Source organism: Neophocaena asiaeorientalis, unplaced genomic scaffold (genome assembly GCF_003031525.2).
Source record: "Neophocaena asiaeorientalis asiaeorientalis breed wild unplaced genomic scaffold, Neophocaena_asiaeorientalis_V1.1 scaffold82, whole genome shotgun sequence".
In the NCBI taxonomy this organism is placed as follows: Eukaryota; Metazoa; Chordata; class Mammalia; order Artiodactyla; family Phocoenidae; genus Neophocaena; species Neophocaena asiaeorientalis.
In genome coordinates this window covers 791,150-811,338 of record NW_020173068.1, presented here as the reverse complement: position 1 = coordinate 811,338, position 20,189 = coordinate 791,150, and the positions used below count along the sequence as shown (strand labels likewise).

Sequence of the window (20,189 nt, the reverse complement as noted above, 5' to 3'; positions counted from 1 at the left end):
GACATGTATGCACACACACCCCGTACACCCGTACATACAGGACAGAACGCGTAGACACACAAGGACGTACAGAACACACCCAGACGCGCACGCAGACACACACACACGCTGGAGCTCACACGCCTGTCACACACACACACACACACACACACACACACGCTGGAGCGCACACCTCCGTCACTGAAGTCCCGGGAGAGATTTCGCTTGGGCCGGGACAGAGGGATGTTGTCTACCCACAGGTACAGTTGGTGCAGCGCTTCCTCGTCCACGCTGCCCGCCATTGGCGCCCTCAGAAAGGTCAGGCCGTTCCAGCTGTGCAGAGTCCAGGCCCAACCTCACGACCCCTCAAGAGCTTCCTCTATCGCCACTGCCGCCGCCCAGATCCTCCTCTGCCTCTCTAACCCAAAGACTCACTTCCCAGCTGGGAGCGGCCATATTGTTTTCTGAAACCATGGCAACCATACTCGAGTCGCCGGGGAGCAAGGGCTTCTGGGAGTTGTAGTTTTCCCCCTCCAGCTACCTCCTCTCAGGCCCCAGCTTTGAAAAGGCGGTTTGTCTTGTCCACCTCCCAAGAAATCACCTCTGCCAACTGCTCACCAGACATTGGCCCACTCTGGGAACTGCCAAAGCCAACCAGGCCTCCAGAACCCCTGCATCAGTATCCTCAGGACAAGGAAACTCCTCCAGGGTCCTTTAGCAATCAGTCCCAAGTGAAGTCAGCATCCCAGTGTTTGTCAGCTTTATCTGGTGGTCCATTGTTAATCACCAGCTGCTTCACATCTGGACTGCGTGGTAGGCTGGGTGACAGTGCCTCCTTGCTAGGTCCCTCCTCAAAGCTCTGTGCTCATAGGGCCATCCCCACACCACTGCCCCCCACCCCCCAAGTAGTGTCCCAGTGAGGCATTTTATATGTAACCCAGACTCCCAGGGAGAGCACCAGAGCTCAAGGCCAGTGTCTTGGGCAGGTCATTTATAGTCCTGAACCCTAGTTCCTCCTTCATGAAATGGGGATGGTTCTCACCTACCGTCCCTGAGGAGTAATAGAGAGAATGGGAAGGGTAGTTACAGAAGACCTGTATTTGGGGACTGGGGGAACAGGGGTTAGTTATAGGTACAGGAGCTTCAAGAGCTCCTGTAGACACTTCCACATCCCTCATCTCCAAGAGCTATTCTTGCATGGGTTAGAAACTGAGTCAGGGGCTTCCCTGGTGGCGCAGTGGTTGAGAATCTGCCTGCCAACGCAGGGGACACGGGTTCGAGCCCTGGTCTGGGAAGATCCCACATGCCACGGAGCAACTAGGCCCGTGAGCCACAACTACTGAGCCTGCGCGTCTGGAGCTTGTACTCCACAACAAGAGAGGCCGCGACAGTGAGAGGCCCGCACACCGCGATGAAGAGTGGCCCCGCTCTGCAACTAGAGAAAGCCCTCGCACAGAAACGAAGACCCAACACGGCCGAAAATAAATAAATAAATAAAAAGTTTTTTTTAAAAAAAGAAACTGAGTCAGTAAGCAATTCCTTTAGGAATATGGTTAGGGTTAGGAATTCCTTAGTAAAGGGGCACTTCTGGAGTCAGCCTGGGGAGAGAGCTTGCTTCTGCCACATACTAGTGGTTTGGCTTTGGGCACATTACTGAACCTTTTTGTTCTGTATTTCTCATGGTTTTACCTACTTCACAGGGGCTTTGTGAGCATCTAAAGTACTTAGCATAGAGCCTGGCACACAGCAAGAGCCCTATTAATGTCAGTTGGTGTTATCATTAATGAGATGATCTCAGTTCCAGCAAAAGAGGTGTTCTTGTTGGCAGGAGACAAATGGAAGTATTTGCCTTGTTAGTATTTGAGGTGAGGGCCTTGGGTTGGCCAAGGGAACCTGGGGAGAAGGCTACTGCTCCCACATATTTACTCCAGAGCAGGCCAGGGGGTAGGCTGGGCTTCCTTGTCTCATCCTCCGGGGCTCAGATGGGGACTGGATGGGGGCCGGAAATCCCAACTGCTTTTTTGCTTTCACTTAGTTCTGAAGCCTTCAAGGTCTTGAGGGAATCCCTGAGAGCCAGAGGTACGGAAGGGAAAGTCATTCCACCTTCTTGTTTAAAAAGATGACTTGGATAACTGCCTGCAACACCCCCCACCCCACCCCCACATTCCAGGGTGGAGAGAGGAGGAACTGTGAGGAGGTGGGGGCAGGGAACCACAGGGGTGATGTGCCAGCCTCAGAAGAGGTGGGAAAACCGGTTTGGGGCCCAGAGCTGCTGGCCTGCTCAAGCTCAGGCCCTCCCCTCACTAGAACCACTGGGGCCTGAGGGCCTCAGTGACAAAGGGCCCGGGAGGGGCGAGCTGGCCCTGAAGAGAAAGGTTGGGTAGGATCAGCAGAGGGCCTGTCCTCACCTTTGGACAGGGGCGGGGGGGGGTGGGCTCCAGAGGGTACCACACAGGGAGTGGCTAACCTCTTGGGGGTGCAATGTGTCCCCAGCAATTTCACCTCCATCCTGACACTGTTCCCAAGGATAGCCACCAGAATTGGAAATGCCAATCACTGAAAGGCCTAGAGGACTCCCTCTTAAGGCACCATACAAGAGATGCCCTGTATGCCCCTACAAACTCCAACCTGGACCACAGGAGCTGCCCCAACACTCCTTTCTTTCTGCCCTCCGACCCCTCTCCTGCAGGGATCTTCTTTAATGGTCCTTGATAAGCCTAGTTCCGAGGTGCCCACAGTTTAACTTGGCCCTCCAGGGACTGTTGGCTCCCTCCCTCCTGTCCCAGCCAACTGACCCAAAAGTTTTAACCCCAAAGCAGTGCAAGGCCCAGCTTGCTCAAACCCACCCCCAGGCAGGTGCATTGAAGACCCCTCCCACCCAAGCCTAGGCAACACTTAGATATACATGCTGCCCTTCACCCTGGTCAGGGCCTGGGCTGTTGCCACTCTCTCAACATTTGTCCCACCAGAGCAAGGACCAAAGGGAACCGGGAAAGAAAGTGTCCCCAAGACAGACGCAAGCCCAGACCATGAAGGATGCACCCTTGGCTGTTAAAATGTCCACTCCCACAAAAGGGGGGTGGACAGATTTATTGAATTCAGACTGGGAAAGGAGCAGCTGGATGGCTGGACTCTGGGCCCAGCCCCAGGACCCCTGCCCAGGATAGGGCCCTGCCAGAGAGGGAGGAGAGGCATGGGGCCTGCAGCTGCCCACAAGGGAAGTGCCCATTACCACTCCTCTGGAGGGCCTCTTGAGAACCTCCAATCTGGAAAGAAAAGCAAGGGCCAAAGTAACATGGACTGGGCCAGAGGAAGGGGTTGGGGAAGTGGGGAAGCAGGCAGAGGCAGGCCCAGGAGCCTGCGGTTAGACTGTGCTTCTCAAGGCGGCCTCGGGGCAGGGATGCGGGGCTGCCAGCCTTGCGGGGTCCTAGGCTGGACTTTTCTCTGGAGCCCTTCCCAGAATGGCTTTGGGGTCCCCCCCACCAAAGACCTGGTGTGGATGGCAGAGGGGAGAGGCACTCTCTGGCCAGGAGCTTCCAGGGTCCATCCCTGGCTGCTACTGTGGCCTAGTCCACTGATGGCACGGTGTGGTAGCACCGGACAGCTCCCCACCCTCCCCACCTGGTCCCCAAGCCCAGGGGCAAATAGGGAGGAAAGAGGATTCTGAGAAAGAGGCAATAAGCAGGCAGTGAGGCTGACACCAGCCCCAGGCCCTACCGAGGTGACTGGGCCTGTCACAAGACCAGGAGAACATCACTAAAGGATCTGGGGTTCCCCACTCTGGCTCCATCCACAACAGCTGCCCAGAGAGTCCTCTGCCCTGGGCTGGTGCTGCCACATTCGGGTTGGGGGCATGGCTAGGCCCAGTGGCTCAGCTTTGATGTCCAAGACCCCGAACTCCTGCCTGCCTGGCATGGTTCTTCCTGGTCACATGGACCAAGTCGTGTTCCAAGTGGAGGATGTGGCTTTGCACACGGTCATCAATGGGGAAGGAGGTGAGGTACCTCTTGACCATAGCAAAGTAAGCCATGGCCTCCCCAAAGCTGGGTACAGGCACCTCATCACCATCCTCATCATCATCTTCGTCATCTTCGTCCTCCTCCTCCTCATCTTCCTCTTCTTCGTCACTGTCTGACTCAGAGTCCTCCTCACCTTCCAGGAAGTGGAGGGTAGGGCACTGGACCTCCTCCTGGGCACCATAACCCCCGAAGCTGCCACCAGCCTCCACTACTCCCTGGGCCCAGTCCTCAGCCTCCAAGCCCTCAGAGGAGCTCTCCTCCTCCTCCTCTTCCTCTTCATCACTGTCATCAACATCACCCTCCTCTTCTACCTCCTCTTCTTCCCCCAGCTCCTCTCCTTCCCCCCCTTCCTCCTCTTCCTCGCCATCTTCCTCCTCCTCCTCCTCCCCTTCACCCTCCTCTTCCTCTTCCTCTTCCTCCTCCTCTTCCTCCTCCTCCTCCTCTTCCTCCTCCTCGCTCTTGAGGGCAGTAGTGATGGTAGCATTAGGGCCACCCCCAAAGCCAGCCTCACGAAAGCAGGTGGCTATGTCCGAAGGTTCCACAGCCTGCCAGGCTGCAGCAACGAAGTGCAGGGCCTCCATGAGGCCTAGCTGCAGGCCTGAGCGATCCTGGCCCTCTAGTGCTGCCATGGCCTTGAGCAGCATAGCCTGGCGGTAGTGGCCCTTCACCTGTTGGACCACTCCACGCTCCAGCGGCTGCACGGTGCCTGGCGGGAAGAAGGCCAGCTGCACATGCCTCAGGCCCGAGGTATCCAGGGACTGGGCTGCCAGGCGGCCAGCCAGCAGCAGGACTCGCCGAGATTCTGCAGCCATGCGGGTGTCCAGGGCCTTCAAGTACTTGGCCAGGGCCTGGGTGGTGACACCACCCTTAGAGTTGGCGGTGTAGTCGCAGGGCAGGCCGGCTTGGCCTGCACGGGGCTTAGCGGACTTGCCGGCTACAAGTGGGGGAAGCTTCTCACTGCCATCTGCATTGGCGCACAGCAGGACACTCAGGCGCTGGGTGGCCTTGCGTGCCCGTCCATCACTGCCACACAGCCCCGCGGCCTGGTCGGGCAGGAAGTCGTACCACAGACTGGTCTCAGTGGCACTGAACACGTCCTGGGAGGCGTAGCCCTCGGCCACTGACGGCGGCTGCTCCTCCCGAGCGCGCCAGCCCGTGGTACCCCCACCGCTGCCCTCCGAGGGCACCGTGGGCGGGCTGGCGGGCGCCGCTGGGGGCCTGGGGGCAGCGCTGCGCGACCGGGCGCGGGCCACGCCGCTGCAGGACACCACACCGTGGCGCCGGCGGAAGCGGTCCAGCCAGCCGTTGGAGGCAGTGAAATCGTCCATGCCCAGCTCCTCAGCTATACGCAGAGCCTTCTCCTTGAGGATGATGCCCTTGACCGGCAGGCCAGCGGCGCGGATCTGCTGGAACCAGGCGATAAGCAGCCCCTCGAGCTTGTCGTAAGGAGACAGCTTGTTGGTCTTGCGGCAGGTGGAGGCTACACCGTACTTGCGCTCCGACGCCAGGATGGCGCGCTTGTTCTTCAGGATGGTGCTCAGCGTGGACGGCGGGATGTTGAAGCGCCGCGCGATCTCGCCCTTGCGCAGTGCCGGGCGGCGGGCCGCAGGCGGCGGGCGCGGGCAAGAGCGGGAGGCGCGGGAGCGGAAGGCAGGAAGTGCCGCGACGCGGGGAGCTGGGAGCGCGGCGAGCAGGGCGGAGCGGGTAGAGCGGGATCTCGCGGGAAGCGCGGGGACGCCCGGCACCGCCTCCAGCCCTCCGTGCCCACCCTCCTCCCCGCCCCGGACCGACCGCGCGGGGGCGCTTCGGCCTGCTTGAACGGCCAGCGCTCGGGCGTCTGGTGACCCGCCGGCAACGGTGCGGGCCGGGGCGCTGTGCCCGGCCTCCGCGCCGGGTGGGCAGCCATTTGTTGCTTATAAAGAATAACAACTATGTTTTGTCTTTTTTATTTTATTAAGGTAAAAATAACCCACGTTTTTTGAGGAAACTGAAAAGTAAAGGAAACTAAAAAGCACCTTTCACCCCAACACCTGGAGAGATGCGCAGGTCACATTTTGATACATGTACTTCCAGTCTTTTCTCTAGGCGCATGCAGTTTTCTTTAAAAATTTATCGCATAAAACTGGCATCAGACGATATAGACTGTGTATTGGCATCTCCTGCTGTTTTACCTGGCATCAAGTGATGAAAATATTGCCTTACTGATAAAGTACTACCAAAAAACTTTTTAATAGTTGCATATTGTTCCAATTATGGTTGAACACTAATCGATAGGGCCTATTGTTACACATTTAGGTTATTTTTATAAGCAACAGTATAGTTTTAAATCTGGTTGATGATGATCCCACAATTCATAGATAAACACTGATAACATCTCGGTGTCTCACTTTCTGTACTGTTCCATGCATTTAGCCATAAATGTGTTTGCACCTATAGAAATAATGTCATGTATGTACATAAGCATACATACATACAAATCCCTGAAACCTCTTCCTCCACCAAACACATAAACATGACAAATTCTTTAAACAATGAATGAATTGCAGTGTTTTTTTAAAAAAAATCTTAAAGTAGCCTGAGGAGTAGGCAGAGAGGAAGGCTGTGACCCAGAGGGACAGGCTGAGGATCTGGGGCTGGATGAGGCTTCAAGAAAATGGGTGTAGACAAAGAATAAAATAGCACCAAAGACAGTGCCGGGGTTCTCCAAGGTTAAGGGCTCAAGAAAGAACTAACAAGAAACACAGGAGGAGCAGCTGAAGCAGTAGGAGGAAATTCAAGCTCATATGCTGTTCTGGAAGCCAAGGGAAGAAAGTATAACTCACTGCTGTTTCAGTGTGCATTTCTCTTTTCATATGTTTATTGGCCATTTGAAGCCTGAGAATTTTCTAGTCATATCTTTTGCCCTTGTTTCTCTTTTGTTGACTTTTAGGAACTCTTCATATGCTCTGGACATAAAATCTTTAAATATATTATAAATATTTTATCCCAGTCTGCCACTGTCCTTTTACTTAGCCTAGGGAATCTCAGATATGAGAAGTTTTTAATCTTTAAGTAGACAGGTCTGTCAGTTTTTTCCTCTATTGCTTCTGGATTTTGTGTCTTACTTGGAGAGAGCTTCTCCCCCTTCCCCCACCTCATGACATAAAAAATATCCTTCCAATCACAAAGTCCAGAAGAAAACTTGGGAGATTTTTTCCTTTAGGAGCCAGATCAATGCTTGGCCCATAATGGGTGTGAGGTCCCTGTGCAGAAGTAAATGTAGGACCACCTGGCTGAGGACTCCTTCCCACAAACCCTCAGGAAACCAAGTCTACAGTTTTGGAGGTTTCATCCATGTGCATGTATGTCCTCCTGCCTCCCCACCCATCCTGACTTATAATCAATGGTTGTTTGGGTGAAATGACTATAGATGAGCTTTTTTTTTCTACGTTGCTGAATTTTCCAAGTTTTCTTCAATAGCAAGTACTATAGGATTTTTAAAATGAAAAGGAGATCTTCCCTGGTGGTCCAGTGGTTAAGACTCTGCACTTCCACTTCAAGGGGTGAGGGTTCGATCCCTGGTCAGGTAGCTAAGATCCCACATGCTGTGTGGTGCAGCCAAAAATGTTTTTAAAATAATAGTAAAGTGAAAAGGAAAATGGAAAGTTTGCTGAGAGGCACAAAGGATAGTGATGATGTAAGTGGAATGGGTATAGGCCTCATGGGCAGCTTTGGACAGCCTAGGCCAAGAGAAGGGAAGGTGGACTGTGGACTTTCCTAAGGTGGAGAATTGGAAAGATGGCACATTTTCATCACTTTATAAAGAAATCCCATAACCTTTAGCTATCATCTCCCTATCCACTCCCTGCCCCTTCCCTGGCTGGCCCTAAACAGCCACTAATTTACTGTCTGTCTATAGATTTCCCTGTTCTGAACGTTTCATATGAATGGAATAATATCATATGTGTCTTTTATGACTGGCTTCTTTCACTTAGCTTCATGTTTCAAGATTCATCCGTGACATAGTATTTATCAGTACTTCTTTCTTTTTTTATGGCTGAATAATATTCTGTTGTACAGATATATGACATTTTGCTTATCCATTTGTCAGTTGGTGGACGTTTGGGTTGTTTCTACCTTTTGGCAATCATAAATAACTGCTATAAATATTTATTTGCAAGGACATATGTTTACATTTCTCTTGGGTATATACCTACGAGTGGAATTGCTGGGTCACATGGTAACTCTATGTTTAAATGTTTGAGGAACTGCCAGATGGAGATCATGTTCTTTTAATTAATCTAAAAATTATAATTATGTTATTATTATAATATTATTCCAAATTATGTTCTTTGGAAGATATTTTCAAATACAGAAAAGTTTTAGGATAAAACCATTTAATCACCATTAATTCCATCACTCAGAGAATACCCTTCTAGGATACTTATCTGTGCATTTTTTTTTATAATAAAAAGAAAATTTATTTATTTGGCTGCGCCGGTCTTAGTTGCGGCACGGGGGTCTTTTAGTTGTGGCATGTGGAATCTTTAGCTGCGGCATGCGACCTCTTAGTTATGGCATGTGGGATCTAGTTCCCTGACCAGGGCACGAACCTGGGTCCCCTGCACTGGGAGCATGGAGTCTTAGCCACTGGACCACCAGGAAGTCCCCTGTGCATATTATTTTTAATGGGACCACGCTTGGCATAATATTTTTTAGCCCGTATTGTAAAGATCTTCTCATGTCAATAAATATCTACATCAATGACTTTCAAAATTCTTTTACTCTAGGAACCCTTTCTCCAAAAGATCATTTTCCAAGAGCCCAATAGGTAATCATTCAATAATCAGCAATTATTATTGGGCTTGCCAGGTGCCAGGCATCCCGACCCTCCCAATACCTGTTCTCTTTAAATGCTTCAGCTATTGCACAGTATAGAGGAACCACCTTTATTGTCTAGTTCCCTATTGAAGGACACTCAGCTTGCTCTCCATTTTTCATTGTTATTATGAACATACATCTCTGTGTACTTTTATCACCTTCTTAAGAGAAATCTCTAGAAGTAGAATATGGGGGTTAGAGACCAACCTTGGGCTTGGGCCTATTCAAGGTTCTGGGAGACGGGAGAGATGGAAATGACTTGGTCCCTGTTCTTCAATAACTCAGATTGAGAAAATGAGATTCAGGAAAGGGAAAAGGAGATTTTGATAAATAAAGTCCATTCCTTCCAGCAGTTTCTCTTTAGGACTTCATTCTATGCATATCTGTTGCATCATTTAAATAAATGTTCAGCATTAGGGAATTGAGTAAATATATCAAGTAAAAGAAAGCAAGGTATAAAACATTCTGGGAAGTCCAAATTGAGATGTGCTGTGTGTGTAAAACGCACATTGGACTTTGAAGGCTTGGTACCAAAAAAAAGTATGTAAAACATCTCATTAAAAATTTTTATATTGATAACATGTTGAAATGATAACTTTTAAAATAGGTTAAATAAAATATTAAAGTTTCTTTTTCCTTTTTTTTTGTTTTTTAAACACCCTTCCTTTATTTATTTTGTAATTTATTTATTTTTGGCTGCGTTGGGTCTTCACTGCTGTGCTCAGGCTTTCTCTAGTTGCGGCAAGTGGGGGCTACTCTTTGTTGCAGTGTGTGGACGTATTGCAGTGGCTTCTCTTGTTGCGGAGCACAGGCTCTAGGCAAGCGAGCTTCAGTAGTTGTGACACGCGGGCTCAGTAGTTGTCGCATGCGGGCTTAGTTGCTCCATGGCATGTGGGATCTTCCTGGACTAGGGCTCAAACCCGTGTCCCCTGCCTTGGCAGGCGGATTCTTAACCACTGCACCACCAGGGAAATCCTTTTTTTCACTTTTTTAAATGCGGTTACTAGAAAATTTTAAATTACATATGTGGCTCGTATTTGTGCCTCCCATTGTGTTTCTATTAGCTAGGACTGTTTAGACTGACTCCAGAAGAATATGCAACAAATTATAGTAGTGACTGCCTCTGGGGAGGGGCCCTGAAGATTTGGGTGGGGTGGGAGACATACTTTTGTCACGTCCCCACCCTCCTCACCCCTCTCAGATGGGATTGGGGTCTTTCCATTCCCTTCCTCCACATGTCTCCTGGCCCACCCAACCCCCTACTGCCATGCCCTCCCTTCTGCCACCCCCACCCACTGCTCCTTGGCCTGAAGGATTGGGGCTGCAGGGGAAGGGACTCAAGGCCGTGGCTCCAGCATTCCTGAGCTGCGACCTGACAAGCCGGAGAGCACCTCTCCCCCGGGGGAGATGGGGTGCAAGAGTAGCTTACCACCCACTCGCTTTTGGGTTCAGTCTTCCCACCACGGTCCAGGAAAGATGGCTCCCTAGGAGGTGATCAGATAATTAGAAGATGTTCAGTTAAAACTAGTGACAAATTCAGCCTCCCTGATTAAAGAAACACCAATTAAACGTTGGCACCACATTAGCCAAACCGTCAGTGGGCATGAGATAATTCCATAACTGGGTTCTGAGGTTGCTGACACCCTATTTGGCCCTTACGGCCAAAACTCATGGCTAGACCAACCATTAGAGCCTCCTCTGGGGCTGCGGGAGAAAACTGGATCCCTTGGCATCACATCTAATCAGAGGCCATGGAAGCACCCATCAGTTACGTGTCAGCCCCCACCGCGGGTCCACCTCCTGCACTGGGGGCTCCCCGTGGGAATTACGCTTTGGGGCCGCTCTGAGCTGCCAGTTGCAGGGTCAGGGAAGCTGTGGGAGTAGAGGCACCTGGGGTGAATCTCAGCTCCACCATCTGCACAACCATGTGACCTTGAACGAGTTAATGAACTTCTCTACGCCTCATTGTCCCCGTCTGTAAAGTGGAATGGAGAAAACAGACCGCACCGCACAGCTGTATTCTGCAGACTCCGGGAATGGAGGCTCTCAAGATGCCAACCGGTGCTTGTGAGTGATGTTAAACGGCGGGGGTCCCTCTAAGGCCACCCTGGGGGGTTGTTGCATCCTCTGAGGCCCTCTTCGCTGGAGGCCCTCTACACACCCTCTTCGCTGCGGGGGCGGGGGTGTAGCTCCAAACCACATACTGAGAAGCGGAATTTGGGAAGCCAGGCTCCTCGAACCGTAGCTGGGAGGGAGTGCGAGGGGTGTAAGAGAAACCCTAATTCCTCCACCCCACCCAAAGCCTGGAACTGGGCGAGGCCCAGCTGGTCCAGCCTCCGCGCCTTCCACCACACGGGCTCCGCCCTCGGTCCCGCCTCTCTTCTAACCCGCACCCCCATTGGTGGCGTTCGGCGGCGCGGCCGCTGTTATTTTTCGAATATATAAGGAGGTGGAGGTGGCAGCTTCTGCCAGAGGCTTCCCGGGCTGGTGGCTGGTCCCTGCGTCCCTCCTCCCTTCCCCACCCTCCCCGCTTCCCTCTCCTCCCTCGCTCCGGCCCCGTTGCTCTTCCTTCCTCCCTCCCTCCCCCCTCCACCCCGGGCCGGCTCCGTACCTCGTCCCGGCCAGCTGTGCCCGGCGTCTGTGGGTCGCCCTTCGCCCAGCCCTCCCGCCCCACCGAGATGGAGCTGCCCCAGCCGGAGCCCGCGGCAGCCTCGACTCTCAGTCCGGCCGGCGTGCGCGGTGGCGCCCAGCGTCCCGGCCACCTCCCGGGCCTCCGGCTGGGGGCTCATGGCCTCCTGGGGTCTCCGAAGCGCGCCGCCGCTTCCTCGCCGGTCACCACCCTCACCCAGACCATGCACGACCTCGCCGGGCTCGGCAGGTAGGGCGCCCCAAGGATACTGGATGTGGGGTGAGAGGCCCGCATTAGGATTTAGCCCCAGGCCTCTTGGGAGCCCTGCCTGGGTGCCAAATGGGGAGGCATCCGGAACAGAGACTGCTTCAGGGGCCCAGGACTAGGGCTGTGCTGTTCACACCCTCCAGGTGACTTGTTCTTGGCCCGCACAAGCCTCTGGAGACCCTCTTCCCTACCTCCACCATGCTGCCTTCCTAATCTGAGCCCAAATCTCCACCATTTTGCCCCAGGCAGGGGATTCTGAGTCTGGAGGGGGAACTTGAGGGTGGCCCTGTTCCCTCCAACCCCAGTTCTTTCCTGGGGTTAAGGGGTTAAACTCTGGTCCTGCTCCCTGAGCAAGCCTGCAGCTCCAGCCTGGGTTGTCCTTGGAGCAATAAAGACCAAAGTCTTGGCCATTCCTCCAGAAAGGCTTGTGGATGGGAAGGGGCCTGAAGAGTTTAGGGGAAGGCCCTCCAGGGCTGTCTGCTGCCCCACAATCCCCCAGCATGATCCCAGCCCACCTCCTCCAGCCTACCTCCTTGCTCTTGCTCCGGGTTCACCTTCCCCTGCACCCAGGAGAACGTTAAATCAATCAACAAAGAGAAGACACTTAGAGTCTCTGTAGAAGGCCTGAGAAGAGGGTAGGCCCTTGATGCCGTCACCTCCCTGGGACAGTGCAGAGGCTGGATGGGCCCTTCAGAGGTGGGTGGCTGGTGGGAACATGGGCCGGCCAGCCCTTGAGCCCCATATTTACCTTTCTCCTTCCCTGGGTCCCTGCTCCCTTCCCAGCGAGACCCCAAAGAGTCAGGTAGGCAGCCTGCTCACATGCCTATCCCTGTCCCGTCGGGCGTCTGAATCCTCCCTGTCGTCTGAGTCCTCTGAATCTTCTGATGCAGGTGAGGCCCAGGGGTGCCAGGGGAGTTTGGGGGGCTGCCTTAGCCTCCCCACTTCACTACTGATCAGACTAACATCCTTACCACAACCTGGTGGGCCCAGCAGCCTCCCTCTGCCCACTTCTGGTGGGGCTTACCACGCCCAGCACAGACTGGCTGGGCAAGGTGGGTGTTGGGTGGGGTCCTCTGCGGGAGATGAGATCTTACCTGAACCAAAGTCCTGAACCACAGCCCCACCTGGGAGGCATTAGGGCTGAAAGTCTGTCATTTTATAACATTCACTTGCCTTCAGCTTTAACTTTTTCCTTTAAAAAGCCATTGTCTCTTCTAGAACAGATTATTTTAAACCAGTTCTAGAAAAATGCTTAGCAGAGTTCTGGTTTAAAGGCTACAGGGAGGAGTTTCCATAGTAAACAGGGAGTGGAGCCCTGTGTGATTTGGCAGTATGTCAGCCCTTGGGGTCCATGGGTGGGTTTTGTTTCATTTTTTAATATGTCAAGACCTAAAATAACAACAGGCTTTTTTCCCTTTTCTGAATAGGGTTGGGACATGGTGGGGGAAAGTGTGCAGGAAATGCCACCACTTTCAAACCAATGCACTCTGTCCTCAGGTCTGTGCATGGACTCTCCCAGCCCTATGGACCCCCAGGTGGTGGAGCAGACGTGAGTAGAGAAGAGGGACCACACTACCAAGGACGGGGAACCTGCCCTGGGGAATCTCAGTTCTACCCTAAACTCACTGGGAATCCTGGGAGAGCAAACAGACCTCTCTGGATCCCCAATGGGGGCACTAACTGACCTTCCCATGTCCTAGAATTCTGCTCTTTGTCTCATGGAAGGGTCTGCTCTCATGGGAGCAGCTTAGAGTGGGTTCAGAGCCGGGGTGGTAGGAAAATATGGTCCAACTAATTCAAAGTTTTTAATTTACTTTAGGCCAAACAAAACAGTTGCTGCAAGCTGGTTTGGCCCTTGGCCATCCTATCAGTAACCTCTGGTTTCAGTGACATTTGCCTCTCTGGCCAACCCCTGGACCAGGCCTTTTGTGAGGGGGGGTAGAGAAGTTGGTGGGCTCTGCTCAGCATAGTTCCCTGCTGCTTGGTTGTGGGGCATGAGTAGTACCTTCCAGAGCACAGCTGTTCCCATCCAGCTGATCATGCCCCAGCAGGGAGAGCAGCTGTCAGGCATTACTGGGAACAGCTGGGCATCCGTGGCCTGGGCTAAGGGACTGTGGCTTTGGGTTTAGGGCAGTGACTGTCTTTCCTCCCATTGCCTTTGATCAGACTGGGCTGGGCTGCAGGTTTGTTCATAAACAGGAAATGGGGAGAGCATTGGGTGGTGGTGTGGGGACTGCACGTTGGGTTTTGATGGTAACACAGAACTGTCCCTGCTTTACCCCCAGGGCCCAGGTGCAGACTGAAAACCAAGCCAATTAAATTGGTCATCCTGGTGCCAGGTTGGCTGGGCACAGCCACCCCCCTACTCGGGGCAGGGGCATCCCCCTGACACTTTAGCCCTCAGTTCCCTGTGTGTGTGTGTGTGTGTGTGTGTGTGTGTGTGTGTGTGTATACACATAGACACACAAAAGCCCCGCCTGGCAGGTGGTCTCTGGTAACATAGCTAGCCTCAGAAGGAACATCTGTTGGAATTCTTTGCCTGCTGGCCTCTTCTAAGGCAGGAGGAGGGGGTAGGACAGAGTCTGGGTCCTGGAAAATTCCACAGGAGGGAGGAGAGGTTGTGACCCTGCACATTTGTCGCTAGGGGGTCTGGTACAGCAGACTGAACCAGGCCCCCGTCCTGGAGGATCCAGGACAGTCCCACACAAGGGAGGGAAGCCCAGCCTTTCTGGCATCCAGGCCCTGGAGATATCCACATTGTCAGGACAAGGCCTGTCATCATAGGATGGATGGATGCCTTTCCTGGCAGCCATATGGCCCTGCTGAGGTGATTTGCATACAGGTGGAAGGCCTGTGGGCAGGCTGGTGAGACTGTTGTTGCCTTGGTAACTCCTCAGCCACCCTGCAACCTACCCCAGCTGTCTCTGTCACTGCCATTCTCCAGGCCTCCTTCATTCACGGCAGCCTTTAAAATCCCAGGCTGCCTCTCATCTCCCCTTCCCCTACACCTGGGCCCCCTGATAGTCTGCATTCTTCCTCCCCTCTTTCCCCTGGCCTGAACCCTGGCCCTGGCCCTTGTGGACTAAAAACGTAATGCTGGGGGTGGGCGATGGGCTGTGAGGGGAGCTGGGTTGCATGGGACCCTTCTCTCTCCTAGATTTGAACAGGCCATCCAGACAGCCAGCCGAGTTATTCGAAAGTAAGTGCTCGGGCCTTCCTCACGCAGGCTCCCCTGCCCCGTGTGGGTGGAGTAGGCCCAGGGAGGGTGCTTTCCCAGGTCCTCCCAAAGGGGTGCACAGGGCTCTGTGGTGGAGGGGGACCCTGCATGCTCTCTGTCACGGCCCAACTCTTCAGCCCTGAGGTGTCCCTGTTTCCTTCTGCAGTGAGCAGTTTTCTATCCGACGCTTCCAGTCCTTGCCGGTGAGTGTCCTTGAGGCCCATCAGGAGGCTCGGGCTTGCTGGCCAGGATTGTGGAGGGGCAGGAGGGACTGTGGTTGGTTCCCAGAGGGTGGACTTGAATCGGTTGGGTGTCCCTGGTCTGGCTCTGGGAGCTGGGGCTTTGGAGGTGGACAGGGGAGCTGGGGGAGTTGGAAGAGGAATGGGAGAAGGTAGGGCCTGGGCTGGCACCAGAGGAATGCAGCCTTCTGTACCTGCTGCCCTCCTGGCTCTCTAGGGGAGGCTTCTGGGCCACAGCCCTGTGCTACGGAACATCACCAACTCCCAAGCGCCTGACACCTGGAGGAAGAGTGAAGCATGTGGCCGAGCTGCCCACAGCTCTAGGGAGGACAAAGAGAATGTGCGCTTCCAGAAGGCCAGAGTGGGAGCACTCCAGGGAGAGAAGGGGGCTTGCTGGGATGGTTCTCTGGCATTTGATCACGCACCCCCCTCCTCTCCCTGTATTGCCCACAGGATGGATTTGTCTTCAAGATGCCGGGGAAGCCCACACATCCCAGCCACACCCATGCCCTGGCAGAGTGGGCCAGCCGCAGAGAAGCCTTTGCCCAGAGGCCAAGCTCGGCTCCCGACCTGATGGTATATCAGGAGAGCTGACCCATGCAGGGCAGGCATGCACGTGGGGCAGGTGCCTGTGAAGGCAGCCTGGGGGACTTGAGGGTGATCCTGAGCCCTGAGGCGCTGGGAAACTTTTCTCAGAAAGTTTGGGGTGGGGACTGCCTCAGGGCCCCACCCCTGAGTCGTCTGTGTCTACTCGTCACCCACACAGTGTCTCGCCCCTGAGCGGAAGATGGAAGTGGAGGAACTGACTCCCCTGGCCCAATGCTGCTTCTCCCTGACCCCAGCCAGGGGGGCTGCCGAGGAAGATGATGGATTCGTGGATATCCTGGAGAGTGACTTAAAGGTGAACAGCCTTGCCCTGTCAGACCCCCTACCTCTTCCTCCTTGGGATCTCAGAAAAGGGGAGAGCTCTGAGCTCCTACAGCAAGACTATGACCTCACTTCAGTGTCAGAAGAAGAATTGGAGGTAACTGAGTCACAGCCTGACCTCTGGCCAATCATAGGAGAGGAGGTGGCTGGTGCTGCAGTGAAGGGCAGATGGGCAGGACAGAGGGAAGCCTGGTCCTCCTGCATGGCCACACTTCTCACAGTTCTATGCAAGCCCCTGCAGCGAGTGGGGCCCTGCAGCTTTCTAGTTCTGGGGGGCTGCCCTGTGCTCGGGCAAAGCGAGGGAGGTGTGAGCAGGGTCAGGGAGGGCTGCTGGCCTGAAGTTTGCTGGGAGAACTGGGAAGCCTATCCTGGAGGACTCGGGGCCTTAGAGGTTGGACCTTTGCTGCGAATGTAACCATATCCTTGCTGATTCGGCCTCAGGAGGATGATGTAGTCCCCCCAGGCATGGAGAGCCTCATTAGTGCCCCACTGGTCAAGACCTCAGAAAAGGAAGAGGAGCAGGTGAGCCTCTGGAGAGGCCCCTCCGAATTTGGAGGGGTGGGGCCCTACCCTCCAGGTGGGATTTGGGGTGGAGAGCAGGGGCTGGAAACTCTGACCCCGGACCTGCCACCTCTGCCAGGACCTCATCATGTACAGCAAGTGCCAGCGGCTCTTCCGCTCTCCGTCCATGCCCTGCAGCGTGATCCGGCCCATCCTCAAGAGGCTGGAGCGGCCCCAGGACAGGGACCTGCCCATACAGAGCAAGCGGAGAAGGAGCGTGACCCCTCCAGAGGAGGAGCAGCGGGAGGCTGAGGAACCCGTGAGTGCCCTCCTTCTAGGGCGGGACTGGGCTTGGCAGGGCTGAGCTGCCACCCTCCAAGTCCACCCAGCAAGTCCTTCTCAGCCGGGTTTGTGGCAGAGGACAGGGTACGGGGAAGGGGGGTCCTAGCCAGACGGGGCACTGAGGGGCAGCCTCACCCCTGACCCTGGCTGCCACCTGCCTCACAGAAAGCCCGCGTTCTCCGCTCAAAGTCCTTGTGTCATGACGAGATTGAGAACATCCTGGACAGTGACCACCGAGAACTGATCGGGGATTACTCCAAGGTACTAGCAGTGGGATCCCTCAGGAGGCTCGATCCCTTACTGACTGGCCCCTGAGCCCAGCAGCTGCTTCAGCAACTCCCTCTCTCCCCAGAGGCCCCTCGCTTTGTCCTTTGCATCTTATCCTTTATTCTCATCTAGACTCCTCTCTCTCACTCTCCTTGATATCCCGACTGTACCTAAATCTGTACAGGGCGTCAGTGGTGTCTCAACCTTGGAAAACATTTCCAAACCATAACATCTTGCTTGGAGCTTCTTTGGGCCTCATCCTGGGGCTTGCTTGGCAATACATGGGGGCAGGAGGCATGGGGGTTCATCTCTTCTCCCCATCTTCATTTCCCCTTGGAAGGTTGTTCCCTGGGGATCAGACCCTAGAGGCCCCTCTTGGTTGCTATGGGAACCAGAGCTGAATTTGAAGGTCAAAGCAGGTGTGGCCTTTGGGCTTGGGAAAAAACTCCATCTTTTCCATCTTACCAATCTCACTTTCTCTCTCCCCTCTCTCTCCTCTTCCCTTCAGGCCTTCCTCCTACAGACTGTGGATGGAAAGCACCAAGACCTCAAGTACATCTCACCAGAAACGGTATGCAGGCATGAGCTATTTTCTGGTGCATTTGGGACTTCTGTTTGCCTGTTAACCTCCCCTGGGGTCAGGCTACGCGCATGGGTCAGCCCCTGCCTGCCCGCCTGAACTGCTGGAACCCACCTCCGTGGCCTCCTACAGATGGTGGCCCTGCTGACAGGCAAGTTCAGCAACATCGTGGAGAGGTTTGTGATTGTGGACTGCAGATACCCCTACGAGTATGAAGGCGGGCACATCAAGGTGAGGCAGGGTGACGGGAGAGGCCCTGAAGACTCACCCAGTTCTATCCTTCCTCTGCCCGGAGGATGAATCAGTAGGGGGTGGGTGCACCCTCTCATGGGATTCTGCCCCTCAGGAGGTGGGGTCACTCATCTGAAAGATGGGGACCGCATAGGGCAGGGTCTCCTACCCAGGCCTAGGGCTGTGGCCTGACCTCTGACTCCTTTGGCAGACTGCTGTGAACCTGCCTCTGGAAAGGGATGCTGAGACCTTCCTGCTACAGAGCCCCATCACACCCTGTAGCCTGGACAAGAGAATCATCCTCGTTTTCCACTGTGAATTTTCATCTGAGAGGGGGCCCCGCATGTGAGTCCCAGCTCCGCCCAGCCAGCTAGTGCTGCTCCTGACCTTCCTTGCCCGGGATTGTGGGTGCTAGAGCCATCCAATGGCCAAGAGGCCCAAGCCCAGCCATGGCCCCATCTGGGCCTAGACCTGTTGTCTCACCTGATACCTTGGAGCAGACCTCATCCCCTCTTCCCTGTGCATGGCACCCTCCTCCTGTCTCCCTCTCACTGTCCTTCCCAACAGGCCTCCCATCTACCCTCTGTCCCTTGCCGCCCCCCTCCCCAAAACCTAATTCTCCATCAGTCTCCATCAGTGTCCTTAAAGTCCAAGGGCCCTGTCCCAGTCCTCAGTGACACTGACCCTTCCAGAGTTCAATCGTCCTTTCCTCTCTCCACCTCCTCCTCACCAAGCCTTGTCTAGACCTTCTGAATCTACCTCTTGAACTTTGTCCACTTCTTTCCTTTCTGCCTCCCCTTTCTCAGCCCAGGAGAAATGTCTCTGACAGAGATTGAGCAACTGTCTTCTGGACACAGAACCCCCTTGATTTGCTTCGTTCCTTCTATCTCCCCAACCTCTTCTGTACCCAGTTAGCCAGACTGATCTCAAAGTGTTCTTGTGGCTGACATTCCTCCACTCAAGCCTTCTGTGGTTCCCCAAGGCCCTCAAAGGAGTGGGCGCGGGGACTAGGTCCCCTGATGTACACCCACTGCACGCCCAGCTCTGAACCCCACACCCCTGCTTGTCGCAGGTGCCGTTTCATCCGGGAACGGGACAGAGCCTCCAATGACTACCCCAGCCTCTACTATCCTGAGATGTATATCCTCAAAGGCGGCTACAAGGAGTTCTTCCCACAGCACCCGGTACCATGGGTGGGGGTAGCCATAGTCTCCGTGGGAGGGCTGGGCTACAGGGAAAGGGCTCGGCCAGGCGGTAGCCCTAGGAGAAGGAGTAGGGAGGACTGGGTCACCCCACCGAAGTTGCCCATTTCCCCGTATTGATCAACCCATCCCATCCTGCCCTAGACCTTTTGTGAGCCTCAAGACTACCGGCCCATGAACCATGAGGCCTTCAAGGATGAGCTGAAGACCTTCCGCCTCAAGACGCGCAGCTGGGCTGGCGAGCGGAGCCGGCGGGAGCTCTGCAGCCGCCTGCAGGATCAGTGAAGTGCTGGCAACTGTCCCACCCGCCTTTCTTGCTTTGTGCAGCCTGGGCGTCAGCTGCCCGGTGGCTTACAGGGCTGAGGGTCTGCTGTCTGGGTGAAAGACGGTGAGGGTGTCCTGTCTGTTCACCCCAGTGCTGATCCCCTGTCTCACTCCAGTCATACTCCATATCCTGGTGACACCCACGCCCCCACCCCTGGCACCCCTGGAAGAGCCCAGCCTGCTGACTTAGTGAAATTGGATTAAGTCTAGTTCAAAGGAAGTATTTTGTGTGTAGCAGGAGCCTTTTCGTTTTTTTTTTCTTTATTGTTTGGGTTAACCCTTTGTCTTCCTGTATTCAGAAAAGCCCCCTTTTTTCTAGGGGCTTTGTTTGTATGTATGAGGCTGAGAGAAAGCTACAGCCCCCTAGGATGGGCCACAGCTGTACTCTTCGCTGCCCTAGGATTCAGCACTGTGCCCCAGGCCCTCGACAGCACTCCTGAGTGTGTGCGCCATGTTCCCCTTTCTCTTTTCCTCTTTCCTGTCCCTCCATATGAACACCTCCAGCACGGACATGAGCTCTTACTCTTTCCTGTTTCAGTGTTATCTGTAGGCTTGATTTGTCTTTTTTTTTTTTTTTTTTTTTTTTTTTTTTTCTCTCCTCTAGA

At 54.3% G+C, this 20,189-nt stretch overlaps 3 protein-coding genes across 5 annotated transcripts in view; 1 reads left to right on the top strand and 2 right to left on the bottom strand.

Moving 5' to 3' along the window:
• The window catches only part of SPEF1 (sperm flagellar and cilia associated 1), a 3,941-nt gene extending 3,156 nt beyond the window's left edge, over positions 1–785 (bottom strand). For both annotated transcript variants that reach the window (XM_024743154.1, XM_024743156.1), the window contains exon 1: positions 173–785. In XM_024743154.1, coding sequence (XP_024598922.1) covers positions 173–281 — 109 coding nt within the window. In that variant the 5' untranslated portion in view covers positions 282–785. The remainder of the gene's footprint in view (positions 1–172) is intronic.
• Positions 786–3,023: 2,238 nt separating this feature from the next.
• On the bottom strand, positions 3,024–5,904 carry CENPB (centromere protein B). Its single transcript, XM_024743038.1, has 2 exons — positions 5,790–5,904; positions 3,024–5,673 (listed from the first exon to the last, which is right to left on the bottom strand). Exons 1-2 carry the CDS (start codon positions 5,902–5,904, stop codon positions 3,851–3,853), a joined length of 1,938 nt encoding a protein of 645 aa, XP_024598806.1. The 3' UTR covers positions 3,024–3,850.
• Positions 5,905–11,395: 5,491 nt separating this feature from the next.
• CDC25B (cell division cycle 25B) lies at positions 11,396–20,173 on the top strand. 2 transcript variants are annotated; one of them, XM_024743187.1, is made up of 16 exons: positions 11,440–11,736; positions 12,538–12,644; positions 13,252–13,303; positions 14,912–14,953; positions 15,138–15,174; positions 15,428–15,550; positions 15,664–15,786; positions 15,977–16,111; positions 16,579–16,659; positions 16,778–16,957; positions 17,146–17,241; positions 17,756–17,818; positions 17,960–18,058; positions 18,270–18,403; positions 19,131–19,242; positions 19,405–20,173. In XM_024743187.1, the coding sequence occupies exons 1-16, from the start codon at positions 11,537–11,539 to the stop codon at positions 19,543–19,545; spliced, it is 1,725 nt and encodes a 574-aa protein (XP_024598955.1). In that variant the 5' UTR covers positions 11,440–11,536; the 3' UTR covers positions 19,546–20,173. The 2 variants fall into 2 exon arrangements, with proteins under 2 accessions (XP_024598956.1, XP_024598955.1); XM_024743188.1 differs by lacking the exon at positions 12,538–12,644 and having other exon boundaries at positions 11,396–11,736.
• Positions 20,174–20,189: the final 16 nt, after the last annotated feature.

Coding starts and splice junctions, on each gene's coding strand:
- CENPB (XM_024743038.1), bottom strand. CDS start 5,904: ATGGCTGCCCACCCGGCGCGGAGGCCGGGCACAGCGCCCCGGCCCGCA. Junction 5,674..5,789: donor GGCCGAAGCGCCCCCGCGCG/GTCGGTCCGGGG, acceptor CCGCGCTCCCAG/CTCCCCGCGTCGCGGCACTT.
- CDC25B (XM_024743187.1), top strand. CDS start 11,537: ATGGAGCTGCCCCAGCCGGAGCCCGCGGCAGCCTCGACTCTCAGTCCG. Junction 14,954..15,137: donor GCCAGCCGAGTTATTCGAAA/GTAAGTGCTCGG, acceptor TTCCTTCTGCAG/TGAGCAGTTTTCTATCCGAC. Junction 17,819..17,959: donor AGTACATCTCACCAGAAACG/GTATGCAGGCAT, acceptor GGCCTCCTACAG/ATGGTGGCCCTGCTGACAGG.